Source organism: Neoarius graeffei, chromosome 15 (genome assembly GCF_027579695.1).
Source record: "Neoarius graeffei isolate fNeoGra1 chromosome 15, fNeoGra1.pri, whole genome shotgun sequence".
Taxonomy (NCBI): Eukaryota; Metazoa; Chordata; class Actinopteri; order Siluriformes; family Ariidae; genus Neoarius; species Neoarius graeffei.
This window is the reverse complement of record NC_083583.1, coordinates 12,801,297-12,826,624: the sequence shown is the minus strand read 5'-3', so window position 1 is coordinate 12,826,624 and position 25,328 is coordinate 12,801,297. Positions and strand designations below refer to the sequence as shown.

At 40.6% G+C, this 25,328-nt stretch overlaps 1 protein-coding gene across 1 annotated transcript in view; it reads right to left on the bottom strand.

Annotated features, from left to right (window-relative positions):
• Nucleotides 1–667: 667 nt before the first annotated feature.
• Nucleotides 668–25,328, bottom strand: part of LOC132899178 (serine/arginine-rich splicing factor 7-like) — a 43,021-nt gene continuing 18,360 nt past the window's right edge. The window contains exons 3-8 of the mRNA XM_060940877.1: nucleotides 20,719–20,895; nucleotides 18,704–18,778; nucleotides 17,291–17,362; nucleotides 14,874–14,921; nucleotides 14,715–14,759; nucleotides 668–838 (exon numbers count right to left, since the gene is read on the bottom strand). Coding sequence (XP_060796860.1) covers nucleotides 793–838; nucleotides 14,715–14,759; nucleotides 14,874–14,921; nucleotides 17,291–17,362; nucleotides 18,704–18,778; nucleotides 20,719–20,895 — 463 coding nt within the window. The 3' untranslated portion in view covers nucleotides 668–792. The remainder of the gene's footprint in view (nucleotides 839–14,714; nucleotides 14,760–14,873; nucleotides 14,922–17,290; nucleotides 17,363–18,703; nucleotides 18,779–20,718; nucleotides 20,896–25,328) is intronic.

Here is a 25,328-nt window from a genome sequence, read left to right as displayed (position 1 = left end):
TAATGCAGTTCACACCTTATCAAGTTTACACACACACACACACACACCTTGTAACACATTTTAAAGACAGAAAACTGGCCTTTTTTGGTTTCCTCAACCTTAAACTGTGCACATTTGTGACAGTAATGCTTATAATTTTGTTCAGAACATATGATGTGTGAACAGAAATCAATACAATCCAGCATGCAGACCTGCCCTCACAGAGACGCTCACTGAAAACTAAATATTCCAAGGTATTTGTGTAGGCGAACAACTGAAGGCAGCTGCATCAACCCACGGAGATATTTCACGTGATCTGGTGTTAAAGTCGACGCCACAGCACCACCTACAGGCAGGAATCGGATTGATGCGACGAAAATAATGAACCACAGGGCACTTTTTGTGAAATGTGAACTTAATTTAATAAGCATATTAAAAAAAAAAAAAAAAGTGCAAAAAAATCCAAGCCTCTCTGTACTATAAAACAGCATCTACTATATTCAATGAGAAATATACAATGATAAAATTATTTCTTCCGTCTATAAACAAAACACGCGCACCACACAAGACGTCGCTCCCGACCTCTCGACTACTGAAGAGAACGCAACACGCAATTTCTTTGTCTTTCTGATTTACCTGTACTGCAGAAACAATGACCATGTTGGTCATGTAAACAAGAGGGAGGGAGAAATCTTCAATTCCAAACTGAGATGCAAACAAACAAACAAACAAACAAACAAAAAAAGACAATGATAAGGGGGAAAAATTTTTTAAATTAAATTTATATAGATAGTTGAGGATCCTTAGGTCAGCTCATTCTGGGCTCTTGCTTCTGCTGGGGCTTCGAGAAGGAGAGCGACTGTAACAAGAAAAAAAAACAAACAAAGCAGAATTACAAGAACAGACCGTTGATTTCGGGTGCATGCACGTACAAGACAAAAGAAAAACAACATCTCAAAGGAAATAAACTCTAAACCCAAGCTTTGAGCAAAGGAAACCGACTTGTTTTTGAGGTGATGCTCTAGATTTGCAAAGGATAAGATGATTTAAAAAAAAACAAAACAAAACAAAAAAACCTTCCTTCAGTTTACTGAGAAAATTATTCAAGTGGCTTCATTTTCTTTCCTTATCCTCTCAGGGACAGCCTCTGGCTCATGCAAAATGATAAAATGTGCCATGCATTAGAGGTGATCTGATTATACAGTACATTTCAATTTTATTCTATCCATATTCCCTGGATGTGAGCAATCGTACGCTCTGATTGGCTACTCTACTACTAGGATATCAGCTCATATACCGCGAGTAGAGAAAAACAAAATGCTGGAGCATTTTGCTGAACCAACCAAGGACGAAATAAAACTGCAAAAAATACCAAGAAAAAAAAATGGAATGAAAGTATTTGATAGTAAGAAAGCATCTTATTTTTCAAGAACTATTACAGCATTTTCTGGGCGGCACGGTGGTGTAGTGGTTAGCGCTGTCGCCTCACAGCAAGAAGGTCCTGGGTTCGAGCCCCGGGGCCGGCGAGGGCCTTTCTGTGTGGAGTTTGCATGTTCTCCCCGTGTCCGCGTGGGTTTCCTCCGGGTGCTCCGGTTTCCCCCACAGTCCAAAGACATGCAGGTTAGGTTAACTGGTGACTCTAAATTGAGCGTAGGTGTGAATGTGAGTGTGAATGGTTGTCTGTGTCTATGTGTCAGCCCTGTGATGACCTGGCGACTTGTCCAGGGTGTACCCCGCCTTTCGCCCGTAGTCAGCTGGGATAGGCTCCAGCTTGCCTGCGACCCTGTAGAACAGGATAAAGCGGCTACAGATAATGAGATGAGATTACAGCATTTTCCATAAATTGCTACTTTCATTTCGGCGGTTTGTTTACATTCTAAGCGGAAATTATTTTGTCGGATGTTTTGTGTAACGTTTTTATTTACTAAATTTGCAAAAAATAAAAATGCTCCATTTCACAAAATCCAGTGAATAGAAAAAAACAGTTATTCCACTCACTCATCGTACACGGCTTATAGACAACTCGGCGCTACGTGCCTCGTCGGCCATCAGCTCATGTACGACTCGATTTTGTGGAATAACTTAATTATACCACAGCACTGCTGAATCCTCAGAAAAACAAAATGGCAGAGTGTTTTGCTGAACCAACCGAGGACAAAACAAAAACTCCACTCGAAAACAAAGCCGCAACAAAATATGGAAAGAAAGTTTCTGATGGAAGGAACGTATCTTTTTTTTTTTATTCTTCAAGAATTATTATAGTATTTTCCACAAATTGCTACTGTCATTTCGCCAGTTTGTTTACATTCTAAGCGGAAATGATTGTCTAACGTTTCTATTTACAAAATTTGCAAAAAATAAAAATACTCCGTTTCTCAAAATCCACCGAACGTGGATAGAATAAAACAGTTATTCCACTCAATCTCATCGCACACGGCTTATAGACAACTCGGCGCTACGTGCCTCGTCGGCCATCAGCTCATGTACGACTCGATTTTGTGGAATAACTTAATTATACCACAGCACTGCTGAATCCTCAAATATTGAATGCATTCGCGCCAATACTTTTTTTCCCCCCGATTGCTCATTCAGAGGGACTTGTATAGTGGACGCGCCACAATCTATAACCTAATGATAACTGGATTAAAACATTAATATTTAAGAAAAAAAAGTTTATACTGCTCAGACATATTTATGAGATGTTTAGTTATCTACAACAAGCTGGTAACAAGCTGCATTTTTTAAAATTATTAACTTCTTAACAATGAAGGGAACAACCGTTTATATCTTATGATGTTCGGGATAACAGGAAATACCTTTGCTGATGTTCTACAACCTTAAACCACTGATGGCTTGGGGGTGGGGTGGGGTGGGGTGTTAAAATGGCACATCTAGCTGATCTTGAAGCAAGTGTGTGTATATCTTTTCCAAAATGCTATAAATCCATTTTGATTGTTTTCAGAAAAATGACATTTATTTACCCAGACCCATAAATTTTGCAAATATTTAATTTATCCTGTTATAAGAGATAGTTGGTTCAGTCTGAACATTTTCTACAATAACACTACGTTCAGACTGCAACCTGAAACAACCCATATCCGATTTGTTGTGAAATCCGATTTTGTTGTTAGGCCGTTCACATTACCAATTATATGAGACTTGTATGCGATCTCCAATATGAACGGAAAACGACCCAAAAGTGTCCCGCATGCGCAAATTGACACGTAGAGTGGGGGAGAAAGCCCCCGTGGGGTAATACGCCCCCGGCCTGTTTTACCCAAAATAACCACCAGATGGCGCAAAGTTACATTTCTATTGTTGATATGGACTGGCTTGACAACGGGGATATACAAATATCCACTGTGGATCGCATAGCAGCAACGCAGGGGAGAGAGATCAAATTTCATGGTAAGTGATATAATTTTCAGATATCAGTAAAACTGTATTTAGATAGCTGCTATTTCATCAGATGTGTATGTGGTATGAGTAGACAAGCCAGTACGTTAAAAAAAATACATTAGGTATAAAAAGTTGAATCACATTTCGAAAGTAAGACCCTTTTTTCTAAAAGTGTAGTCTGTGGGGTAAAACGCCCCCTTAATGGCGGGGTAAATGGCCCCCAGGGGGGCATCGTTTCCTTTTATCATAATTACTGTATTTCATACATTTCTGAATAGCAGATACATAGTTTTTAATAACATCTCGCTTACCTGATTGAGTAAAGCAAGTAATTTGAACTTAATATTAAAAAAATATTATTAGCATTATTTACTGATGCACTTGTTCTTTGTTAATTCATGTTCAATCCACACAAAATTATACTGAAATTAAAATGCGAAATATAATAAAATAATGCATCTATTCATTAATTCAGGGATATTTTCTTGTTTCTTTCACATTATAGGCTTAAGTAAACACTTTTGCTATCCAAACAGCTTTTTTTGAGTGAGGGGGCCTATTGCCCCACCTCAGGGCACAATGTTTGTTTTTGTTAAAAAAAAAAAAAATTAAGTATTAACTTTAGGCAAACTTTAGGTGGCATTATTGTTCATGTCACTGTTGTCAAAAACTATGATAAAACTAAACACATGGTTCATTTCAACTTGGAGAAAAACTGAATTTTCCTTAAGGGGGGCTTTTCCCCCCACTCTACTTTAATAAGCACATCTACGTAATACGTAAACAAAAAAAAAAAAAGCGCACTCTTCAAGTTTAATGATTTTTTTTGTTTGTTTAATTATCTGGTTAGTGTTAAAGTGTGAGGTCTCGTGTGTGTTTTTGTTTCTGAACTGAAATGAAAACGTGTAGCCTGGTAACGAGGGTTGACTCCTAAATGTCTCTCTAATTTCTATATAAGTGCACTACATGTTACTAGGAAGTAATGGATTTTTAAACTCTATATAGTGCACTCGAGCTTCAGCAGGCAGTCATTTGGGATACGGCCGCTGTATTACCAAACTCTTAATTCAGGCTTAATAATTTGGACATATTTATTTCGTCATATTAATAAACTTTTTCTACATTTTTATAAATATTTATTTAGATTGTTTATAGCCAGCTGAATTCTGCAACTTCTCTCAGCGCTGACTCAAGGTGCAGAAACACCAGTGCAGTTTGCGATGGAGATGAGGCGAGACCTGGCGATGTGTTTTTTGTGGCGGCGGCGGAACTCGCACAATAATCTGATTAATGTGGGCAGCAGACTAATGAGACCGAAGGTGCCAAATTACTGGAAATTTCAAGAACAATCTTATAATCTTGTAATACAGGATGGTTTAAGTTATAAATCAGTTATAGAAACTTTTATTTAATCAGGCTAACAGATCAACATCCAGGTCCCTACCAAATCCACCATTAGCTTGATCAATTCTATAAAAGTCTATTTAAATTCTGAAAACTGTACAAATGTTGTTGTTTTCCACCAAAGAGGCGGGATTAGTCAACGCAGAATAGTGACGTTTGTCTCTTGTTGATGACGTGTAGGTCGCATGAATGCGACCTGTCCGGTCAGACTGCAGTCGCATGTGAAAATATCGGATATGCATCGGATTTAGGACCACATATCCAAGCGGCCTGGGTCGCATGTGAAAAAATCGGATCTGTGTCGTTCAGATCATCAATAACAAATCGGATACAGGTTGCATATGGGCAAAAAAAATCTGATATGGGTCGTTTCAGGGTGCAGTCTGAACGTAGTCTAACTGACAAATCTAACAATGTTACTGATTATAAATCCAAAAGTTTATTATATTTTTTTCAAAATGCTATAAATCCATTCATTTTTTCTGTCTCTCTGTTTTTAAAACAAAAGAACATGCTGTAGATATATAATATCAGGAACTTTCATCAGACAATTTATAATAAAATCAAATAAAATTATATAAACATTCAAATAACATTCATTCATGTTTAATCTTACGTTTTAAGACTGTCCACCACAGAAAACAACCAACTAAATAACAAAATGGCCAGTTAGTTCAATTCTTCAGAACCATCAAAAGTATTCACAACCATCATTTGCAAAAGTTATTTGTGCTCAAGAAGCTACACAAGCAAACAAAGCTCCTCGCTTCAGGGCGCCGCCATGTGGGATAGTGTAGAACGCTGACCGAACTCTGATTGGTCGAGAGGAAATGTCACACTCAGCCAAAAAAACAGGTGTAGTGCCTATCGCGTTTTGGTGAGAAACTACAATTTGCAGCACATATAAACAAGGAAATATAGCGATTTGGCATGAAACATTAATGGAGCAGTGAATAGGCTCAGTACACAGCAGAATAGCACGACAAACTTACAAACTTCTAGATTTCTATTTTATAAAAAACTCCTACATTATCGAGTCAGTACAAAAATATTTTAGAGTTCCAAATGTTCGTTTTCCAGCACAAAATTAAATGTCACAGGGAAAGGGGGGAAAAAGGTGTTTTTAATCTGAGCAGCATATTACATAGAGCACTTTTCAGATTAAAAAAAGAAAACATAAGGAAGGCTGCCGGGTTTTGATGCAATATGAAGACGCAAGATGCTCAGTAAAACTTACAGCAGGGTTTCCCCAGGTTTGACCGCCATAAATTTAAGACTTTTTTGAGACCTTTTTAAAGGAACAGTCCACCGTACTTCCATAATGAAATATGCTCTTATCTGAATTGAGACGAGCTGCTCCGTACCTCTCCGAGCTTTGCGCGACCTCCCAGTCAGTCAGACGCAGTCAGACGCGCTGTCACTCCTGTTAGCAATGTAGCTAGGCTCAGTATGGCCAATGGTATTTTTGGGGGCTGTATTTAGATGCGACCAAACTCTTCCACGTTTTTCCTGTTTACATAGGTTTACATGACCAGTGACATGAAACAAGTTCAGTTACACAAATTGAAACGTAGCGATTTTCTATGCTATGGAAAGTCCGCACTATAATGACAGGCGTACTAACACCTTCTGCGCACTTCGGCAGCGCATTGATACGGAGCTCCAAGAGGTGAAGGTATCAATGCGCTGTCGAAGCGCGCAGAAGGTGTTAGTACGCCTGTCATTATAGTACTCTCTGTCATCATCGTACTCGATGACCAACCGTTGTCAGTTGTCGAAAACGAAGGATTTCGCAGCCTGATCGAGCACTTACAGCCGAGATACAGTTTACCATCTAGGAGATATTTATCAGAGACGGCGCTACCTGAATTATACAACCGAGTGTCAACCAAGTTAGCTGAGAAGTTAAAAAGAGTTCCAGCTCTGAGCTTTACTACAGATATTTGGACTTCAGATGTCTGCCCAACGTCACTGATAAGCCTCACTGTGCACTGGATTGACCGCGATACACACTAGCTCTGTTGTGCGGTGCTCCAGGTAAAAAAAAGTGCAGAGGCTCACACAACCAAGCTACAATCGCAGCATCCATTACAGAGATGTTAAATCACTGGGAGATCCCGCTAGAAAAAGTGCATGTAATTCTACGGGACAATGCAAGCAACATGAAGGCTGCGATGGAAGACATGGCAGTTTCTAGTCTGGGCTGTTTTGCTCACATGCTGCAGCTCATTGTGCATGAGGGGCTACTATCACAACGCAGCATTAGTGATGCTTTAGCAAACAGCAGGAAGATCGTCGCACACTTCAAGCACTCACAACTCGCACAGTCTCGCTTGGAAGACCTGCAACGTGAAATGCAAGGTGGGGGAACTACAACCCCGATTCCAAAAAAGTTGGGACAAAGTACAAATTGTAAATAAAAATGGAATGCAGTGATGTGGAAGTTTCAAAATTCCATATTTTATTCAGAATAGAACATAGATGACATATCAAATGTTTAAACTGAGAAAATGTATCATTTAAAGAGAAAAATTAGGTGATTTTAAATTTCATGACAACAACGCATCTCCAAAAAGTTGGGACAAGGCCATGTTTACCACTGTGAGACATCCCCTTTTCTCTTTACAACAGTCTGTAAACGTTTGGGGACTGAGGAGACAAGTTGCTCAAGTTTAGGGATAGGAATGTTAACCCATTCTTGTCTAATGTAGGATTCTAGTTGCTCAACTGTCTTAGGTCTTTTTTGTCGCATCTTCCATTTTATGATGCGCCAAATGTTTTCTATGGGTGAAAGATCTGGACTGCAGGCTGGCCAGTTCAGTACCCGGACCCTTCTTCTACGCAGCCATGATGCTGTAATTGATGCAGTATGTGGTTTGGCATTGTCATGTTGGAAAATGCAAGGTCTTCCCTGAAAGAGACGTCGTCTGGATGGGAGCATATGTTGCTCTAGAACCTGGATATACCTTTCAGGATTGATGGTGTCTTTCCAGATGTGTAAGCTGCCCATGCCACACGCACTAATGCAACCCCATACCATCAGAGATGCAGGCTTCTGAACTGAGCGCTGACAACAACTCGGGTCGTCCTTCTCCTCTTTAGTCCGAATGACACGGCGTCCCTGATTTCCATAAAGAACTTCAAATTTTGATTCGTCTGACCACAGAACAGTTTTCCACTTTGCCACAGTCCATTTTAAATGAGCCTTGGCCCAGAGAAGACGTCTGCGCTTCTGGATCATGTTTAGATACGGCTTCTTCTTTGAACTATAGAGTTTTAGCTGGCAACGGCGGATGGCACGGTGAATTGTGTTCACAGATAATGTTCTCTGGAAATATTCCTGAGCCCATTTTGTGATTTCAATACAGAAGCATGCCTGTATGTGATGCAGTGCCGTCTAAGGGCCCAAAGATCACGGGCACCCAGTATGGTTTTCCGGCCTTGACCCTTACGCACAGAGATTCTTCCAGATTCTCTGAATCTTTTGATGATATTATGCACTGTAGCTGATGATATGTTCAAACTCTTTGCAATTTTACACTGTCAAACTCCTTTCTGATATTGCGCCACTATTTGTCGGCGCAGAATTAGGGGGATTGGTGATCCTCTTCCCATCTTTACTTCTGAGAGCCGCTGCCACTCCAAGATGCTCTTTTTATACCCAGTCATGTTAATGACCTATTGCCAATTGACCTAATGAGTTGCAATTTGGTCCTCCAGCTGTTCCTTTTTTGTACCTTTAACTTTTCCAGCCTCTTATTGCCCCTGTCCCAACTTTTTTGAGATGTGTTGCTGTCATGAAATTTCAAATGAGCCAATATTTGGCATGAAATTTCAAAATGTCTCACTTTCAACAACTGATATGTTGTCTATGTTCTATTGTAAATACAATATCAGTTTTTGAGATTTGTAAATTATTGCATTCCGTTTTTATTTACAATTTGTACTTTGTCCCAACTTTTTTGGAATCGGGGTTGTACAATTACACCAACTCGACTTGTTCAGAATGTTCAAACAAGATGGAACAGTTCCTTTTATATGATCAAGAGCCTTCTGAAAGAGAAGCGACCCCAGATAGCAAGCTGACATTGAATAGATATTGATTTTCCATCTGAATCATCAGAATGGTCGACATTGAAATCTTGATGCAAAATAGATGTTGAATCACCATTGTTAAACCGATGTAACCCGACCTAAAATAAAGTTGACAGCAGTGATATTGAAACAACATTGATTCATAGTCGTCCTTATTATGATTGATGTATCGATATTTGGTTTACCGGGTGATAACAGTCATGTTGAAAAGTCATTGATTTTGTGTTGACCGGGAAATCACGGATGGTCGAAAAGCCATCGATATATAGTTGACCGGGAAAGATGATTGAAAAGTCATCGATCATTGTTGAACGGGACAGGGGACAGCGTCAGACAAAGACCGGCAGCGGCGCACAGGCACCCGTTCTCGGATCCGGGATCAATTACAGGTAAGCAGCACTTTCAGCATTTAATCCTTACACATAGTTCAATGTATAGTTCACGCGATACATAGACTGCCACAGCGTGCTGTCACGGCCGATTTCCTCCAATCAACTCCGATCAGCAACGCAAGCTGTCAAGTAGGCTAGCCTGCTAGGAAGCTTGATAATCTGCAGGTTCTAGTTAGCTCAATGACTTCACTGGTGTCATAGCCCATGTTTACATTAGACCATATCAGCGGATCATCAGATTAACATTTTTAAAACGATTAGCGTGCACACAGCAACACCAATACATGATTTGCGTGCACATAGCAACGCCAATACACGGATACGCTCAGCTCCGCAGGCATCCTGCGCTCCAAATCACTCCGCCCTGAACAGCGAGTGCCCTCTGGAGGGTGCGCACTCCGGCCCTGCGCAGCTCACACAGCGCGCGAGTGAAGTGCACAAGCCACGATTCGGGACTGAGCCGCTGTGTGTGTGATCCCAGCGCACATCACTTACTACAGCCTATTATTAGCAGCAGTAGTACAATGTGTAACTGAAAACTATGTTTTGTGTGTGTTTCAGATGCCCTCACTCAACAGCCTGGCATGAATGATCTGGTCTTCACCCAGGCTGTGCAGAAATGGCTACGATATGCGCCAGACAGGTGTCGCTCGCGCCGAAAGACATGAAAATTAAATGAACTTAAAATAAAAATCTTGTTTTCTTAAAAAAAAGGCATGTGTTTCATATTTACTCATCTCATCTCTCATTATCTCTAGCCGCTTTATCCTTCTACAGGGTCGCAGGCAAGCTGGAGCCTATCCCAGCTGACTACGGGCGAAAGGCGGGGTACACCCTGGACAAGTCGCCAGGTCATCACAGGGCTGACACATAGACACAGACAACCATTCACACTCACATTCACACCTATGGTCAATTTAGAGTCACCAGTTAACCTAACCTGCATGTCTTTGGGGGAAACCGGAGCACCCGGAGGAAACCCACGCGGACACGGGGAGAACATGCAAACTCCGCACAGAAAGGCCCTCGCCGGCCCCGGGGCTCGAACCCAGGACCTTCTTGCTGTGAGGCGACAGCGCTAACCACTACACCACCGTGCCGCCCTTCATATTTACTATTTTAGGCAATTAAAATGGAGATCCTGGCTGTAGATAAAGCAGGATATATGAGCCAGATATTTCTGGTAGGCTATCAATTGAAATAACATTGAACGCGCATTGATTTTTAGTTATGTCGAAATTTCAATGTTGTTTCAATATCGACGCGAATTGAAATACAATTGAAGTTACGTGTGTCCATAGTTAATAAATCAACATCGTTTCAATGTTAGCGGAGGGTGCAAACTGATGTTAAATCAACATCGAAATCTGACGTTGATTCAATGGTTTAACGTCGACAATGCAATGTTGATTCTACATCGTTTCAATGTCAGCTTGCTATCTGGGACCCCTCTGTACATATGCTGCCGACCACAATTTACCTGCAACATTGTCAGCCAACGAGTGGGGTTTGCTGGAGAAAACAGTGACTGTGTTAGAACCCTTTGAGGAGTTAACCAGGAAAATCAGCTCCGTGACCTCTACTGCTGCCGACGTAATTCCAGCCATGACCATTTTACAACGCCTGCTCGCCGCGGAGAACAGTGCTGACGGCGGCATCAAAACGATGAAAAGCACCCTCCTCCAAGCTGTCAACAGGCGTTTCAGAGAAGTCGAAAGTGAACCACTCTACGCTGTTGCCACTTTAGTGGACGCTTGATACAAGGACAGGTGAGGCATTTTTTTTTTTAGTAATTTAAGTTTTAAATTGAAAATTAAATAATGCTAAATCAAAACTGTTGATTGATTCCTAGCTTTAAAGTGGGTATTGTTAATGTAGCCTACAATGACTTCGATAAGGGGGAAATGCATGTGCGCACGCCTGTCTGCTGTCTTTCAGTAGCAACAAATAAATTGTACTCAATCTTTCATTTTTGTGTCAGATTCTTTACTAGTGGAGAAACTGCCAGGAGGGGGAATGCTCTCTTGACACAAGAGCTTGAGAAGATGGAGCAAGCACTGCTCAGGGCCTCAGCTGATGAAGCAGGGACAACAGAGGCTGAGCCAGCAGAAAAGGTTGCTTGCATGGAAGCTGGGCCAAGTACTGGTGGTGGTACTCCAAGCACAATGAAAACCAGCTTCAGGTCCCACTGGCCGATGGACACAAAACGTATGCAAAAAGGACACAGCGGACGAGCAAAATTTCGGGGGTGGCTCTATCCGTTTTCATCCGCTCCAGAAATGGACAAAATTGGCGAAAATTTGCGAAAACAGAACGGAAAAGAACGGTCGTGGGTAGTATATAGCGGGGATGTTAAACGCATGTTCATAGGAAGCCTAGCGGATGAAAGCGGATGGAAGTGGATGACAGCTCCGAAGGGGTTACCGGTGATAACTGAGAAGCGGACGCATAGCAGAAAGAGCGGATGCATAGCGGAAGAAGGGGATGCATCACGTACGCCTAACGGAAACAAAGGGGATGTTGCGCGGATGTATATCGGATGCAGACCGATTGTCCGCTAGGTGTCCTTATACATACTCTAGACATATTCCAGACATCCTAAATATACGAGATACATCCCAGATATAAATGCTTTGTCTGTTTTGAATACTTTATATACGAGATGCATACGCTTACATCCTTTCTATTTCCGTGCTACTAACGATGAATAGACGTTTCATGTACCTTATCTTTCCTCCCTCTTTACGTTTTCAGCTGCAGCGGATGCGAGTTGCGAGGATGCCCAGAGGATGCAGAGAGGATACAGCAGACGTTTAACGGATGATAACGGACATAGAACGTTTGTTGCTCGTATATGTCGCGGATTTACATCGTACACGGCGGAAAGTTCATCCGTTCTAAAAGTTTTGTGCAGCTCAAAACTTTTTGCGCGGATGAAATCACAGTGGACGGATGCTCGATGGATAGAGTGTATGAAGCACGTATGCAATGAGTACACAACGGATGCATAGCGTTTTCCAACGGATGGCAAAGATTTTTTTACGTTTTACATCCTCTTTGCATCTGTAAGTGCAGTGGGACCGGGCCTTAAGTGAGAAAGACAGCCCTTTCCAGTACTGGGCAAACAACCATGCTCGCTTTCCTCTTCTTGGTGCTGTTGCGGCAAAGTTCCGAGTGCCCCTTCAACCAGTGTTGAAAGCGAAAGACTGTTCAGCACAGCATCCAATATTGTGGAAAAGAGGAATCGCCTGACAGCAGAGAGAGCAGAAATGCTCATATTCCTTAAAAAGAACCTGCCAATGTTTAAGTGAGATTTTTTGAATGCTCCAGATCAATCCCTGCCTCAGTGTTAACTTTTTGTTCATTTTCTTTTGAAGAATAGTTAGACTCTGGTGCAAGTTTAATCCAGGTCACATTCTAAGTCAAACCTCCATTTGTGCTGTTCAGATGTACACTGTTTTATTGATGGTGGGTGTGAAACTTACATTGCACTTTATACTTTATACTGCACTTTGATTTCAAGTATTTGACAACCTTGAATTGCGGCTGCTACTTGAGCATGAAATGTTTTATTGCTGCTGTGAATGATCACACTTAAGGCCATTTTATATGTGAAAACTTTTTTGCTTTGTTGTGGCTACAAGAGCCTATACTTAATTTGTGAAGATGTGAAAGCAGCCCTTCTGTCTTGAGTTTAATAAATGACAGTCAATTTGAAATCCTTACAGTTGCATATTTGTTTTCAGGATGGGATTGTTACTGTTAACAGGATTTCCTGTTTTCTGACCTTATACTTACCTCAAGTTGCCTTTTGGTACACACATGCATCCATTTGTTCATATCATATACTCAGCAAAAATAAAAACTTGACACTCATTATTTTTCAAATAGTGTTTAGAAACTTTTCTTGAAAGAGTTCTTGTTGTGATTATGGTTAAATGCATTGTCAAGGGCATTACGTCACACGTTCATTCTACTGGTCGGGCCTACGTAGCACGTGCGAGAGCACTGCACGCTAAAATCACGTTTCCACGTGACACAAGTGACGTGACCTATTGATACATGTGCAATTGATCTCACGGTAGCAGAGTAGAGTGTCATCTCAGAAAAACAAGGTTTTATGGTTAATTATTCGTTAATTTGCAATGCCACGACTGTCAAACATTCAGCGTGAACGTGCCATCGGCATGCTGAATACGGGAACATCCGTCACTGACGTTGCGAGGGTTATGGGATGCAGTCGACAGACCATCCATACTCTCCAGACACGTCTCCATCAAACTGGCACCACAGGAACCCTCCACAGAACTTGCAGGAGCTTGGTGCCATGTTGGTACAAATATGGCGGCGCATTCCCCAAGCTGTGTTCAGACGCATCATCCAATCCATGAGGAGACGTTGTATCGCAGTTGGGAACGCCCATGGAGGACACACCCGATATTGACATGATTTCATTAAGTTGTGACTCACAGTTTTTGATCATGGACGTTGTCGTCGCATTTCCGGTGGAACCGATTCCATGACGAACATGATCTGTATGCTATAGCATCTTTAATGACAAGATAATTGAATACAATCGTTATTTCAAACCTATTTTCCAAAATGTTCAAACTACTGACTTTGAAACGAGTGTAAAGTTTTTATTTTTGTTGAGTATACTTGCCTGTAGAGATGAGTTTTTACCAATAATAATGATGATAATACTGAAATAGTTTTGGTATCGTAATAGTATCGGTATCGGCAGATATTCAAATTCAGGTATCGGGATCGGATCGGAAGTGAAAAAACATGGATCGGTGCATCCCTACTTTAAATGGTGTGTTTTGTTTTTTTGTATAAAGTGCCGTCTTGCTGTCGTGCCGAGGTATAGAACAGCTTCAGATGATATTTATTTAATTCTTCCTTGAATATCTCAGTTATGTAATTTTCAAACTTTTGAACGAGTCTCTAAAAAAAACACTTAAAGATGAGGAATGTAAACAAACCAACGAGATGACAGTACCAATTTGTGAAAAATGCTATAATAATTCTTAAAACAAGAAAAGATACGTTCTTACCATCAAATACATTCATTCCATATTTTGTTGCTGGTTTTTATTTTTTGGGGTTTTGTTCTCGAGTTTTTATTTGGTCCTCGGTTGGTTCAGCAAAACATTCCGCCATTTTGTTTTTCCTCTTCTCATGGTATATGAGTGGATATCCTTGTAGTCAAGTAGCCAATCAGAGCATGCGATTGCTCATATCCAGTGAATGTGGACAGAAAAATATATATTATTTATTTTCCCCCATGGAGTCTAAAAGGAGCTCTTTCCCATCTCCTAGCACATGGAGGCGTGGCTTCGATGTTTGAACATCATAGCTCATTGCACAGTTAATCAAAGACTTCATCTCAAAGCACAGCTGAACAAATGTCATGATTGTGTGTGTGTGTGTGTGTGTGTGTACCTCCTGGCTGCAGAATCAGACCTGGATCTCCCAACAGAGCCTGATCTACATTTAAAAAAAAACACGAAAGACACAATGAATAACACAAAGTAACCAGGTCACTACATCATCTACCTCAATTAAATTTTAAGGACCGTTTTATTTGTTTGTATCCTGTACCTGCTCCTCGGATGAGATACAGAACGAGATCTGGATCGTGATCTAGACCTTCAAACCACAAAAAAAATGAGGAAAATCAAATCATTCATGCACAAGTTGGTTTAAAGTCCCTCTGAGCAATCGGGATAATGCGGTGATTGCAGAAACTGTTTAAAGAGCCCTGTTTATTCTCCAGTACGGCAACTTAAAACGGAAAATGGATTAAAAGGGAGTGACACTTAACGCTGGCTTATACTTGCTCTTCACTATACATACGCAAGATGGCTGCTGCTTGGAGCACAGCTTAGTAAATACTAGTGCACCTCAAACAGAATATCGTGAAAAAAAATTACTTTTTCGCAATTTAATTCAAAAAGGTAAAAACTTTGATATATATTTAAGGAAGTGAAATTTCAAGCCCTTTTTTTTGCTTTAAATTTTGACGGTTATGGCTTATAGCTCATGAAAATCAGAAACCCGGTATCTCAAATTATTAGAATATTTCCTAAAATAAATTTTTAAAAAAAAGGATTTACAATACAGAAAATATCCAACTTTTGTATAAACGAACATACTTTTCACTCAGTACTTGGTTGGGGCTCCTTTACCATGAATTACTGCATCAATGCGGTGTGGCATGGCATGGAGGCGATCAGCCTGTGGCACTGCTGAGGTGTTACTGAAGCCAGGTTCCTTCAGCTCGTCTGTATTTTTGGGTTGGGCATTTCTCATCTTCCTCTTGACAATACTCCCCAGATTCTCTACAGGGTTTAGATCACACAAGTTGGCTGGCCAGTCAAGCACAGTAATATCATGGTCAGCAAACAATCTGGTAGTAGTTTTGGCACTGGGAGCAGGTGCCAAGTCCTGCTGGAAAAGGAAATCGGCATCTCCATAAAGCTTGTCAGCGGATGGAAGCATGAAGTGCTCTAAAATCTCCTGGTAGACGACGTGCTGACTTTAGATTTGCTAAAACACCGTCGACCAACACGACACCCTAAATCATCACAGACTGCGGAAACTTCACACTGGACTTCAAACACCTTGGATTCTGTGCTTCTCCACTCTTCCTCCAGACTTTAGTACCTTGATTTCCAAATGAAATGCAAAATGTACTTCGGACCACTGAGGAACAGTCCAGTTCTTTCTCTCCTTCGCCCAGGTAAGACACTTCTGACATTGTCTTTAGGTCAGGAAGGGCTTGATATTAGGAACAGGACAGCTGTAGCTCCTTTCCTGAAGATGTCTGTGCATGGTGGCTCTTGATACACTGACACCAGCCTCAGTCCATTCCTTGTGAAGCTCTTCCAAGTTCTCGAATAGACTTTTCTTGGCAATCCTCTCAAGGCTACGGTCATCCCTGTTGATTGTGCACCTTTTCCAGCCAGCCTTTTCAGCAACAACCTTCTGTCGCTTACCCTCCTTGTGGAGGGTATTGTTGATCGTCTTCTGGATAACTGTCAAGTCAGCAGTCTTCCCCATGATTGTGGTTGTGTGTACTGAACTAGACTGAGAGATGCACGGTATTTATACTGTTCTACTCAAACTCAAAATGAAATAGGCTAATATTTCGAGATTTTTTTTTAATTATTTGTGCTGTAGGCCATAATTATCAAAATTAAAATAGAAAACTGCTCGATACATTTTAGTTTACGTGTAATGAGTCTAGAATACAGTGAAAATTTAATTTCTTAAATAACTGATGGAAAATATTGAACTTTTTCGTGATATCCTAATTGCTTGAGATGCACTAGTAATGTGTGCCAGTGTAGCATCATGTGACAACACATCCACTACTGACTGAACAAACCAGGGTTGGGTCTCAAAACGCATACTTCTGGACCACTTCTGAGCCCAAATCACTCAAGCCATGGCCTAATGGTGAGAGAAGCAGCTTTGGGAACCACAAAAACACCCCGCCAGTTAGACTCCCTGGACGAGCAGGAATGGCTGAAGTGCCTTTGAGCAAGGCACCTCACCCTCGATTGCTCCCCAGGCTGCTCTGAGTTCGTTATACATCGTTCTGGATAAGACAGTGTCTGCTAAATGCCTGTAATGTAATGTCAACAATACATTTAGAGTTTGAATTTTTAAAACCTCTCAAATAGTCTGCAACTACTGAAAGCTCAATTTTGCGTACCAGTCTTCTAGAACTTCTGGATCAGCAAACAAACACTTTTGAATGCAAGTTGACTGAATGAAAATTTTTGATTTGAGACAGCTCATGACAACACTCATGACAAGAGTGGAATGTTTTGACAAACATCACTGTGGATGGTTTTTTTTTAACAATTCATCTTGTAATCTAGACAAATGTGTGTGTGTTATGGCTCAGACATGCTCGATGTACATTACACACGCAAACCTGAGAGTTACGATTCACGTATAAATGGCTTTTAGTTGCTCAAGACACTCTGAAATCTCACACCAAGACCTACCTGGACCTTCTGGGTGTGCGAGACCTGGACCTCCATGGGGAGCCGGAGCGGCGAGGAGAGAAGGACCTCGACCTGGAACACGAACCATCACGAAAAATTCACATTCACAGCAAACAAAGCTTAAAATATTCACTTTTAAGCCAAAAAACAAAAACCACTAATATTCCATCCACATTCACTAGATATGATCGATCACGAGCTCTGATTGGCTACTCTACTACTAGGATATCAGCTCATATACCATGAGTAGAAGGAAAAAAAAAAACCCGGCAGAGCACATCAAGTCAGATATATCATTAAGTATTTAAAAGAAACAGAAATGCCTAAAAGAATATAGCGCCCCCCCCAAATATCTCCTGTTCCATAGTCCAGCCCAGTCGGTGGCAGTAACGCACCTTTAAAGTGCCATTCCACCATTGGATGTATTCTTTGGCATAAAATACAATATATTTTATGACAACATGACTAGACAGAGAAATCTTTTAGCTTCAAAATGATATATCAAACACAATTTGACAACGACAAGTATATTAATTTTGCGACCAAAGTCACCTACCCTTTTAATTTCCGCGCGGTAGTGAAACGTGATGTCATCGTCAGGTTCCCCTTCTTGTGTACCACGTCACGTGTGACATGGCACAGATTATCAGCAATGGCAGATAGAACGCGATTTCCACTTGTCGATTGCTGTGCCGATATTCACCATCGGCCGTCTCCTTTGGGCATCACTTGCTATTTACCTTCGCTTCTTTTCCGAAGCTGACAATCGCGTTCTATCTGCCATTGCTGATAATCTGTGCCACGTCACACAAGAAGGGGAACCTGCCGATGACATCACGTTTCACTACCGCGCGGAAATTAAAAGGGTAGGTGACTTTGGTCGCAAAATTAATATACTTGTCGTTGTCAAAAAATTATGTTTGATATATCATTTTGAAGCTAAAAGATTTCTCTGTCTAGTCATGTTGTCATAAAATATATTGTATTTTATGCCAAAAAAATACATCCAATGGTGGAAAGGCACTTTAAGTTGGTTTGCCAACTGCCAAAAATCCCTAAAGAAGAAGAAAATGGCGCAGCATGTTGCTGAACCAACCGAGGACGAAATAAAAACTCTAGTCGGAAACAAAACCCCAAAAAATACAAGCAACAAAAAGTCTCCCTTTTTTATTTTTCAAGAATTATCATCGCATTTTTCACAAATCAAATTTGCAAGAAATAAAAATGCTCCGTTTCTCAAAATCCAGTGAACGTGGATAGAATAAAACCGTTATTCCACTCAATCATGTCGCACACGGCTTATAGCAGACTCGGTGCTACGCGCCTCGTCAGCCGTCAGCTCATGTACGACTCGATTACGCGGAATAACTTAAATATAATCTTTACGAGATTACACACCACATACACACTCACCTCCTGCCTCGGCTCCGGCTGCGAGAGCGGGAACGAGAATACCTCCGTCCACGAGAGCGTGAGCGAGAACGAGACCTGCTCAACCCATGCAAAAGGGCGCAGAGATTAAGGCATGGATGAAAGGATGCGGAAAAAGAAAATACTTTCATTATCGACTTGACAGAGAAACGGTGGGTCAGATATACAGTACAGACATCATTTCTGTCTCTGAAAAACTGGTCCCTGCACCTTTTCCTACACCTCATCTGCTGAAAGCATTCTGCACCTCTGCCACTAGCCTTATCTAGCATGAACGGAAAAAAGGTACAGTAATTCATTTTAGCATTACATTATTTACAACCTACAGCAGTCAATTTTTTTTTTTTAAAACAGGATCCCTGCATAAAGTAGGTCTTTCTGAAGCTTAAGCAAAAAAAACAAACAAACAATGAAGAGAGCTTACGACACTATACATTACATTTGACTAATTTCAGGCAATGGAAATTATAAAAAAAAGAAAAAAAAAAAGAGAGATAGACACATTAATTGGTACTTAAAATAAACCTTGCAAGTTTGCAGGTCGACCCTCTTTGGAACCGAGGTCTAGCAGATCTAGGCGATCTAGAAGTATCTATCATCAGCCGACCTCTGCATCTAGTCGTTTTCTTCGCTTTCTAACGATGATCGCATTGACAGCCAAATCGCTTGATTGAGACTTGATAGAAGTGTGTGAAGTGCTTTGTCTGGTGAGGTCTCGATGCTCTCGTTAGCAAAAGCGTGGGCCCGAATTGATAGTCAAATTGGCTCGGATTGCCGATCACTTGGGTCGGGAGTTGGGGGGGCACACACGCACACGCTTATGTGCCCCCGAATGAAACGATTAGCTGCAGGTAGAAGTGGCAGAAGACTTAGAGAGGGTCTGGCTGGTCACGCCCTGGTCAAAGCAGGTGACCGAAAGTGTGGCATTTGCTAGAAGATTCATGAAATCGTAAAGGGTCGTGACACTCTGAATCAAACGATGAAACCTGAAAGGTTTTGACCAGGTGAGTCATTAAATTAAAAAAATATATGTATATATATATCGCACACAACAATTGAGCATTATATAAACCTTGAAAGTAAAAAACAAACACTTATACAGCTATAAATATAGTGGTTGACCGATACATTGGACTGGTGATATATTGAGCTTTTTAATTTCATTTGAATTAAACCCCCCCCCCAGTTAGATTAGACAGATTAAAGATTAAAAAAATAATAATAATTAAATTGTTTTTGCGGGTGTGTGTGTATGATCATGGGAAGCGTCTAAAATTGTTCCAAGTTCGAATCCCGATGATGCCACAGCCATCTGTGGGAGCCCAAGTGAGCAAAATTGGCCTGTGCTCTCAGGATTTACAGTCAATGGGTGCCTGTGAGCTCAGGCATGCGGAAGTGGGCGGATAGCGCTTCTGTCCGAGTGCGTTACGCCGCCCCCTGACGTCACATAAGCAGCATCACGTGCCTTGGAAGCACAATAACCTTCACTTTCTCTGGTTGGGAGCTGTTGAGTGACAGAGGAGACCTGTCTGGTGGGTGGAAATGAACCGTATCTAATAATCTAATAACCCCACGTTAATGACTGATTTAATTTACTCCTCATTTCTTAAAAGCTATTTAATCAAAATCTAATATTAGCCACGTGCCATCTTATTTTTTTTTTAAATCTCGAAATATTCGTGTCAGCCCTTTATAAAAAAACAAAAATCGGTCGACCACTATATGTATATACAGGATCCAAACAAGGAGAAAATGAGAGTAACATCAGAATTTTAAACTCATGTGTGAGAACCTAGCTCAAGGGAAGCACAGTGTAGAGAAAATCTGAGACTGTAGTCACATTAACCATTATTCAACATGTAGAATATGTACATAAAGCAGTTTTTCTGAACACTGATTAAAATGTTACACATTACATAAGCTCTATATTACTCCTTGAGTGTTCATTAATGTGTGTAGGTGTTGAATTGGTGGTGGTTGCTCTGGCTGTTCTTTACCTGCTCCGTCTGCGGCGACTGTAGCGGTGACAGTCGTACGCGTAATGCCCCTTCTCACCGCACTCGTAGCAACGGTCGTTAGGGTCGAAGGGGCGCCGAGTGGGCGGGCGGTCGTAACGGGAGCGGCGCGGCATACCTGTTGATAACTCGACACGTACACGGGTTCCACAGATCACTCTGAAACAGACAACAGGCATGCAAATGATGTATAATTATGCAAACTGGATCATTTTCACTCATCATTCAAACTGCGCTTCTGATTTGAACAAAACTTTATTGTCCAAGTCATGTTATTACGGTACGTGATGCCCTTAATATCCATGATTACATAATTTTAAAGTTAACAAGGCTCACAAATGTTAAAGTACATATCAGGGGTAAATTCAGGAGCAAGATCAATGTAATTCTCCTATTTTATATTAAACTTTGGTCAAATATCTGTAACATTCTGTATTTTGTGCAATTTTTTTTACCTTGCACAATACCAGAAAAATTCAGTTGAAATCAAGCCATTTGAGGCGAATTGGTCCACCTCTGATAAAACTTGGCGTTTGGATTTCCCGGCAAACATTGATTTTCGTGACGTCGCGTACGGGACGCCTCCCTCTGAATCCTACGTCAGCGCTGGTTTGTTTATGAGAAAACGACCTGGTGGTTTTCTGCAAATTTCTTCAACGTTATCGCGTAATTATTAAAATGGTTAACAGATGTATCGTAGGCAGGGCTTTGAACCAGAATTTTTTTCCTATTGGTTCGTTCCGAACAGAAACAGAATTTTAACGTTTCCGGTTTTGGGTTCCATCATTAAATAGACGTTCCTGAACCGGTTAGAACAAAAAAATTTCGTTCCCTGTCAGCTGTTTAACAAATGGCTATAAAATTGTGTCTCTGTCTCATCCAGCTTAAGCCAAATGTAGGCTAATTCTATTACAACCTTCATTACATAAGACAAGAAATAATTCAAAACAATTATTTCAAATGTTGGCGATTTGGATTCTCAGTATGTCTTCCCATCTACACAAACAGAAAAAGTGCCAAAAATGAAAGATAATTCGTTTAGTGTGTTACCAAAGGCTAGTCAGGCCCTACGCATTGATAGGCTAACAGAGGTTAACGTCATTTAATGTTCGCGAGCCTCTCATTAACGTGGACAAATATATTGATATCGTGTTTGAAATTGACGTTTTTGAATAACGATAGACTGCAATATTTACCTCTTATTTAAGATGTGGAGACGTGATAGTAGTCCACCCTCCCGCTCTCTACATTCAGTCAGCAAACGTCACACAGGAAGTGAACCCCAGCGGGTCATAGAAACTTGCGCAGGAGAAGAATGACTTTTTTATTTGTAGGCTACGGAAACTTTGAGGAACGAAATAAAAACCGGTATTAACTGGTTACCATTATTTTTAATAAGCGTTTCTGTTCCAGAGCATAAAAAATAATAAAGTTTCTGGTTTCGTTTCTGTTCCATGTGAAATAGAAAATTTTCCCGGTTTTCGTTTTCGTTCCTTGAACCGGTTCAAAGCCCTGATCGTAGGAGGGTGTAGCAACACCAATCTTTTTTTTTTTTTTCACTTTAGTTTTTATTCACTTTTAACATTTACAACAGACCAACAAGGAGCATCAACAACAAAAGGATATAATAATAATAATAATAATAATAATAAAATAAAGTCGTAATACTAATTGCCCTGTTAGGAGCTACATTCTTCTTTATCCATCAATTCTCGCAGTTTCGTCCTCTATATCAATTGTCTTTTCATTTGTCTGTCGCTATCCAAGGTCCTCCAATTAGTCCACTTCAGCCACTTGTCTTCGAGCTGTGTTTCTTGCAATCTCAGACGGTGTGTCAGTTTTTCCATTGTATAGATTTCCTCTATTATTTCTATCCATTGTTCCCTGGTCGGAAGATCTACTTTGCCCCATTTCCTTGTTATCGCCTTTTCACTAGCTATTAACAGTATTTTTGTAAGGTACTTATCTCCTGCGTGTACACTGCCCTCTGTGAAATTACACAGAGTACCGTGCAGCTCATGGGAATGCCATACCGCAGTATCTCTTGCAGAGTTACATGTACAATTCTCCAAAACACCTGTATCTCATGGCATTTCCAAAATACATGTGCATGGTCTGCATTTAATATTCCACATTCTCTCCAACATGGCAAGTTTACATTCAGATGTTTACTCTTGACCTTGGGTGTGATAAAAAAAAAAAAAAAAAAAATCCAATTAGATTTTTCCAGGAGAATTCCCTCTATATCCGCAAACTGGTGGATGTTTGATGTATTTTCCACATATTCTGCCACTCATCGTCTGAGATTTTTGTGTTTTTCTTTTATATAATTAGTTGAATTTTTGCTTATTGTCAATTTTTGGTACAGTGAAGATATTATTCTGACTTTTGTGCCTTTATACGTATTGATTATGATTTGGATCACACCATTCACTACCATGGAGGGACCCGTCCTGATTTCCTTCCTGTAGTAATCTCTTATTTTTAAAGTACCTATAGAATTCGTGTTTACCCAGATCATATTTGTCGCTCATATTCTGGAAACTCTCCATCTCCCCATCTCTCTCTAGAGTACACCATGCTGTAATTCCCTTAGTTTCCCACTGTTTAAATCCCTTGTCATATGCGGCCGGTTTAAAAGTTACTATCAGAAAAAACTGGTTAGAGCCAACTGACGGTTTAAAAAAAAAAAAAAAAAAAAACTCTGACGACGGGCAGAGAGAGAGAGAGAGAGAGAGAGAGAGAGAGAGAGAGCGCGCGCGAGTGTAGCTTAATTTGTAATACTTATACCACTACTACCTTTATTTTTACATGAATTACAGCAAGAAAGTGTCAATGTGTGAAGTCAAAAAAACTGTTTTTAACCAATGGTTAAAAAAAAAAAAAAAAGAGAGAAAAAAAAAATCTCCGACAGGCAGAGACGCAACGTGAGTCGCTTTCTACCAAGCACCACATCTGAACGAACCCACGTTTACCAGAACTCTACTGGTTATAAGTAAGTACAAACTGAAATAAAAACAAACTTGAAGCTGAAGAAACCATAACATTAACGGAAAAGACCCGCGAACCTGAGTGACTGAGGTAGAGACCGAGAGCTGTTCTCTGTGTGAGTGAGCAGAGCAGTGTGTGTCGGGGAGGGGCACTGTGACGCTGTGTGAGGATTTTTATTCAGGCCGAGCACAGATATTGATTCGTATAATACTCGTACTCGGCAAAAGTGCTTTATCTGTACCAGATACTCGTTTCAGCCGAGTATCCGGCTCAACTCTAGTTGACACCAGCATATCAAATCTCTAAGCTGGGCTGCATAGAAATATTCCCCGAGTTTTGGGAGAGCCATTCCCCCTCTGTCTTTTGGCAGCTGGAGAGTCCCATACTTAATTCTGGGTTTCTTGCCTGCCCATATAAACCTTGATATGATCCTGTCCCAGGTCTCAAATTGGGTTTGCGGGATCTCTATAGGTAAAGAATGAAACAGATAAAGAAGCTTGGGTAGTACATTAATTTTAATTATTTCAATCTTCGAACTGAGTTCTAGTGTCAGAGTGGACCATTTTTGAATATCTTTTTGTATTTTGTGTTTTGTCATAGTTTTCTTTATATAGTTTTGATAATCCTTTAGTAATGGAGAGCCCCAGATATTTAATTTTCTTTAAATTCCAATTAAGATCAAAAGATTCCTGTATCTCTCCCGGTGGCGTGTAGTTAAGCGATAACACCTGTGTTTTTGAGATATTAATTTTATATCCCGAGAGGTGTCTATAGGTTTCTAAAAGTTTCATCAGTACTGAGAGTGATTTAGTTGGTTGCTCTAAGGCGGCGATGACGTCGTCAGCAAAAAGTCCTATTTTATGTTCTGTTCCATTTACCATAACTCCCACTAGTTCTGTAGTCTGGCGGACTGCCTTTGCCAGCGGTTCCACGAAAAGGGCGAATAAAGTGGATGACAGGCAACATCCCTGTCTGGTTGACCTCCGTAAATTAGTTCTGTTAGTCAGATTTCCATTTATCTTGATTCTAGCGGTGGGCAGTTGGTATAGTGTCTTTATACATTGTACTGATTTACTATTAAATCCCAATCGTTCTAACACTTGATACGAGTATCTCCAATTTACACAGTCGAATGCTTTCTCAGCGTCTATGCTTACTAATATAGTGCTTTGTTTATGTTGAGCTTGAGCTATAATATGCAAGGTTCTTCTGACGTTATCCTGCGTTTGTTTCCCTTGTTTGTGAATGACTAATTATTGCCTCGGTCCACGATGGTGGCATTTTATTATTTTTAAGTGTCCAATTAAAAGTGGCCAGGAGTAATGATGCTAACTCTTCTTTAAATATTTTGTACCACTCTGCTGGGTATCCATCGCTACCTGGAGATTTATTGTTTAACGTACTTATTGCGTCACTCACCTCTTCTATTGTAACATCGGCCGTTAACATGTCATTTTGTATATTACCAATTGATGGTAGGTCCAGTGAATTTAGAAATGCTCTCATTTCTTCTTCATCTGCAGATTCAGGCTGTATGTATAATTCCTCATAATATCGTTGAAATATGTTCTGTATATCTTCTGGGTTGTGGGTTAAGTCCC